Source organism: Penaeus japonicus, unplaced genomic scaffold, assembly GCF_977035675.1.
Source record: "Penaeus japonicus unplaced genomic scaffold, GWHDUDI00000001_assembly GWHDUDI00000001, whole genome shotgun sequence".
NCBI classification, from domain to species: domain Eukaryota; kingdom Metazoa; phylum Arthropoda; class Malacostraca; order Decapoda; family Penaeidae; genus Penaeus; species Penaeus japonicus.
In genome coordinates this window covers 53,163,716-53,166,215 of record NW_028234403.1, presented here as the reverse complement: position 1 = coordinate 53,166,215, position 2,500 = coordinate 53,163,716, and the positions used below count along the sequence as shown (strand labels likewise).

General features: G+C 36.6%; 1 protein-coding gene across 1 annotated transcript in view; it reads left to right on the top strand.

Moving 5' to 3' along the window:
* The window catches only part of LOC122257291 (mitochondrial E3 ubiquitin protein ligase 1), a 10,285-nt gene extending 7,874 nt beyond the window's left edge, over nucleotides 1-2,411 (top strand). The window contains exon 7 of the mRNA XM_043022516.2: nucleotides 878-2,411. Within this exon, the coding sequence (XP_042878450.2) occupies nucleotides 878-1,151 (274 nt within the window). The 3' untranslated portion in view covers nucleotides 1,152-2,411. The remainder of the gene's footprint in view (nucleotides 1-877) is intronic.
* Nucleotides 2,412-2,500: the final 89 nt, after the last annotated feature.

Below are 2,500 nucleotides of genomic sequence, written 5' to 3'. Positions count from 1 at the left end.
GTTTTGCTAAGTTTTGAAAGTAAGTTGTTTCATAACTTAAAAGGGTATTTTGCATTTACTTCTGCATTATGCAAAGGACTAATTTCTCATCTCATTGCTAGCTCGTGATATCAGTTACTAACTTTTTCTCAAAAAGATTACACTCTTTGACAACTTGTTTTCCTATTTCTCCATAGTATAGGATTCCTCATTGTTGTCCCCTTTTGTTCCCTCATCTTGTTCTTGAAATAAACACTCCTTTCAGTCATTTTTTTTTGTTAATGGCCTTCCAGATTTGCTCAGTTCATTCAGTAAATCCACTTGACTCACATTTTCTCAAACATCTTGAATCTAATGCTCTATCTTCTGACTGCCAGTATGGATTTCACAAGACAATTTCTGTTGGTTAAACTATTTCATATCTACCCTTTTCTAGTCCTCTCTTTGTGATTATGATAAAATTTATAGTGGCCCTCCTTCCACCCGTCCTCTCTGCTTTTTCCCTCCTGCTATGTTGTTCCCCTGTCTTTTCTATGCATATTTCTTTATTCACTGCATGACTTGAAATTCTGCTATTATATATAACCTGACATAGGACTTCTGGGTAGATGGAATCTGCTCTTCCTTCCTCTGTAGATGCTAGTTATTTCATATTGGTGTATCCCAAAGCTGAAGATTGAGTTTTGTCAGCCAGCTTCTGTCTCTCCTCTTACAAATAACAGCATGGGGCTTATTTCCATATATCCTTACATCCACACACCTTCAGCTGAATTTTACTAGTTGTTTTCTGCGAGTCCAATCATCTTTATTCTAAAAGGATATTATTAATGAAGGAGATATGAAAAATCTTTGACTTAATAACACAACCTCCAGTTCACCCCACCATCTCCCCACGCAGCATCCTCAAGCGCTGGTACCGCAGCTGGCGTAAGGACATTCGCCGACGCGAGGAGCAGCGCGTGCTGGATGACGCCCGGACGCGACGCGAGGCCCAAGGGAATGACCTCCCAGAGAGCCTAATGTGTGTTGTCTGCTGTGGGCTCCGCGATGTCCTGCTGGTGCCCTGCCGCCATGTGTGCGTCTGCAGTGAGTGTGCACTCAAGCTCAATCCCAGGGTGTGCCCCGTGTGCCGGACGGATATTGAGCGGATCCAGCCAGTCTTCTACTCATGATCGAGTCATCTGTTGGTCAGTCCTTGGCCTAAAAAGCGTGCTATCGATTCTGTGATACGTGCTCAAGATTTTCTCTTTCTCCTTTTTTTTTTTCCTTTTTTTTTCATTAATGTACATAAGAAGAATTGTAGTCATGGATGGTGTACCATTGTATATATTCTAAACCTAAAAGAGAAATAGAAGGAACTATATTTAGAAGCTTATAGGTTTGTGTGAGCATGGCTATTGTTTGTATTTTAGCCAAGACTTATATACATAGAGATATATATATATATGCAGCTGTCGTCAACTTTTACGGCCGAGGGAATCTGAATGTGCCCCTGTTTTCTCTAGTCACACAATATCTTTGTTCTCATTTGCACATCATGTTTTCTATTGATTTATTATGGATGTTCTTTAGATAGTTCTAGGTGATAAAAGAAGTTAAATTTGTAAGTATCATGAAATATAGATTTTTATTTGACTTCATGAATCTTGATAGATTATTCATTGATCAAATAGATAATAAGAATGATAGAATGAGTAACGGATGATGATAAAGGTAAAAGTATTGTCTATAGTTACACCAATTATGTGATTTCATTAGTGTACTTCTCTATGTTTAATTTCAGTTGTAATTATAAAACAAAAACTGAAGTTCGTAGAAATTTAAGGTGCTGAAAAAGAGCTTTACACGGACTTCGATTACCAACCAATCTCTGCATTAGTTGCAAACAGATAATTTCAGGTGAATAGTTGTTGTAGATTTTGAGTTGTAATTACCACGCATAGCTAAGTAGATCATTCTTGGCTGTATCATGCATTTTGCGGAAAATTATTGCAATCGATTTGTGATGATTGAGAAAGATATAGAAGTGTAAATTAAGCAAACATTTTCTACCAGTGAATGCCTAAAAGTACTTTTAAAAAAACTTTATAAAAGGTTTCATGTTGAAGCCAGAGCATTTTCAAATCTATTAAAAAAAAGAAAACGGCAACAAACACATTGAAAGAACGACGTTAGAGTTCTTATATTTTTACATGAATACGCAACAGGGGAATATGTATATTGTATCTCTGTTTTTGACTTTTAACAGGGGCTGTGTCACCTATTTTTAGGGGGCTATTTTCTCAAAAGATATTCCTTACTTATTTTTGTTCTCTTTAGTGGATGTTTTCAAGCATTCCCATGTATTATACAATATGTCAACATTGTATGTCCACAAAAATGTTTATATGAATAGTACTTATTAAACTATTTATTAAATGATGTGTATCTATGAAGGAAATATTTCCAAACCCATCCATTAGATAAATGTGATGCAGTGCAAGGGATATTGCAGAGAGAGAGAGAGAGAGAGAGAGAGAGA